The sequence below is a fragment of the Lipotes vexillifer genome, unplaced genomic scaffold (assembly GCF_000442215.2).
Source record: "Lipotes vexillifer unplaced genomic scaffold, Lipotes_vexillifer_v1.1 scaffold571, whole genome shotgun sequence".
In the NCBI taxonomy this organism is placed as follows: Eukaryota; Metazoa; Chordata; class Mammalia; order Artiodactyla; family Lipotidae; genus Lipotes; species Lipotes vexillifer.
This window is the reverse complement of record NW_006790468.1, coordinates 1,260,275-1,262,200: the sequence shown is the minus strand read 5'-3', so window position 1 is coordinate 1,262,200 and position 1,926 is coordinate 1,260,275. Positions and strand designations below refer to the sequence as shown.

General features: G+C 66.9%; 1 protein-coding gene across 1 annotated transcript; it reads right to left on the bottom strand.

Moving 5' to 3' along the window:
* Positions 1 to 259: 259 nt before the first annotated feature.
* Positions 260 to 1,589, bottom strand: RHOB (ras homolog family member B). The gene has a single exon (XM_007463754.1). The coding sequence runs from the start codon at positions 1,218 to 1,220 to the stop codon at positions 630 to 632; it is 591 nt and encodes a 196-aa protein (XP_007463816.1). The 5' UTR covers positions 1,221 to 1,589; the 3' UTR covers positions 260 to 629.
* Between the last annotated feature and the right edge of the window lie 337 nt (positions 1,590 to 1,926).

Genomic DNA, 1,926 nt, shown 5'->3' with positions numbered 1-1,926 from the left:
GGATGGACGCCTGACCCAGGCTGGGCCGGAGCTGTTCCAGCGCCCCATCACTCCACCCACCACCACCATTAAATAACACCATCCTACCTCCGAAAATAAAATTATATCTATATTTATATAACACCCCATCCTCCCCAGCCCTCCCCTCCCGCAGTTTCCGAGGTCTATGTTACAGACAGGGGATAGCAGGCGCTCGCTGGTTATGGACGAACATCTGATGGGGCGCGGCCGCACCCCAGTGCCAAGCTCGTCTCCGGGAGGCAGAGGCAGGCATGGGGGTGAAAACCCGGCGGCGGGGAGTCGAACATACACACAGCCACACACTCTGAAGAGGCTTGACTCTTCACTAAAGGGTGGTCAGGGGACCCTTGGCACTCAGCGGGGCGGCCAGGCCTGTGCAACACAGCCGGACGCACAGACACTTGGAAAGCAGGCGCCCGGTGCCTACCACGCGGATTCCCGGCGCCAGAGCCTGAGCCGCCGGGCCACGTCTGCCGGGGCTGAAGGCAGACACCAGGCAGTCCGGTGGGGTCCTTGGGGCACGCGGGTCTCCCCTTCCCCGGGCTCGCGGGGGCTGGGCCCGGGAGGGGGAGGCGCGCCAGCAGGGGCAGGCGGGGCGGGAGCGGCCCTCATAGCACCTTGCAGCAGTTGATGCAGCCGTTCTGGGAGCCGTAGCGCTTCTGCAGCGCGGCGCGCGTGGCCGTCTCGAAGACCTCGCGCACGCCCTCCTTGGTCTTGGCCGAGCACTCGAGGTAGTCGTAGGCTTGGATGCGCACGGCCATGGCGCGGCCGTCATCCGTGCGCACAGGTTCCTGCTTCATGCGCGCCAGCTCTGTGCGGACGTGCTCGTCGCTGCGTAGGTCTTTCTTGTTGGCCACCAGGATGATGGGCACGTTGGGGCAGAAGTGCTTCACCTCGGGCACCCACTTCTCGGGGATGTTCTCCAGCGAATCCGGGCTGTCCACCGAGAAGCACATGAGGATCACGTCGGTGTCCGGGTAGGAGAGTGGCCGCAGGCGGTCGTAGTCCTCCTGGCCCGCCGTGTCCCACAGCGCCAGCTCCACCTGCTTGCCGTCCACCTCGATGTCGGCCACATAGTTCTCGAAGACGGTGGGCACGTACACCTCGGGGAACTCGTCCTTACTGAACACGATCAGCAGGCACGTCTTGCCGCACGCGCCGTCGCCCACCACCACCAGCTTCTTGCGGATGGCCGCCATGAGCGGGCCGGGCCCGGGCAGCAGGAGGGGGCCCGCGAACGCCTCGCTGCCGTCCCGTTCGCCGCTCACTGCTCACCTCGGGCTGCGCGCCTGGGGTTGCTAGCTGCACCCAGGCCCCGGGGTGGCGCGTTCTCTCGCTGTGCTCGGGCTGCCGCGGCGGGGTAGGTGGAGGCCTCGGGGCATAGGGCGCGCCGTGCGTCTCCGCGCTGCTCCGGAGCGGTGGCCGCTCGCCTTGTCCTGGGCCTGGGGTCGGCGCCTTTGTGCGCAAAAAGTGGCTAGAGCAGCGGACCCGGCCTAGCTCCCTCCCGGGTCTCTCTAGGCCTCAGCAAAGGTACAAGTGAACACACGAGCGCAGCCAGACTGCGGTGGCAGATGCGGGCTGCGGCCCCAGCGCCCTCTATTTAAAGAGTTTGGCGACTTTCTTAATATAGCCGCCCAATGGGAAGCAAGCCGACTGAGCTCACCGCTGCGGAGCTTGGCTCTGATTGGCCGTCCGCTGCAGCCCAGGGGCGGGGCCGGGAGAGCTTGATTGACGGCCCAGACCGCCGGGCTGGGAGAGGCGGCGATTGGGGAGTCTTAACGCCGCGGCGGCCGCCCCTGCGGGGCTCGGGTGGAACCTGGGTTCCCGTCTTCGCCGCAGCTTGTGCGCGCGAAGCGGGAGGGCTGGAGATAGCTGCCCGGAGCCCGCGGAGTCTGGACGAGCGGT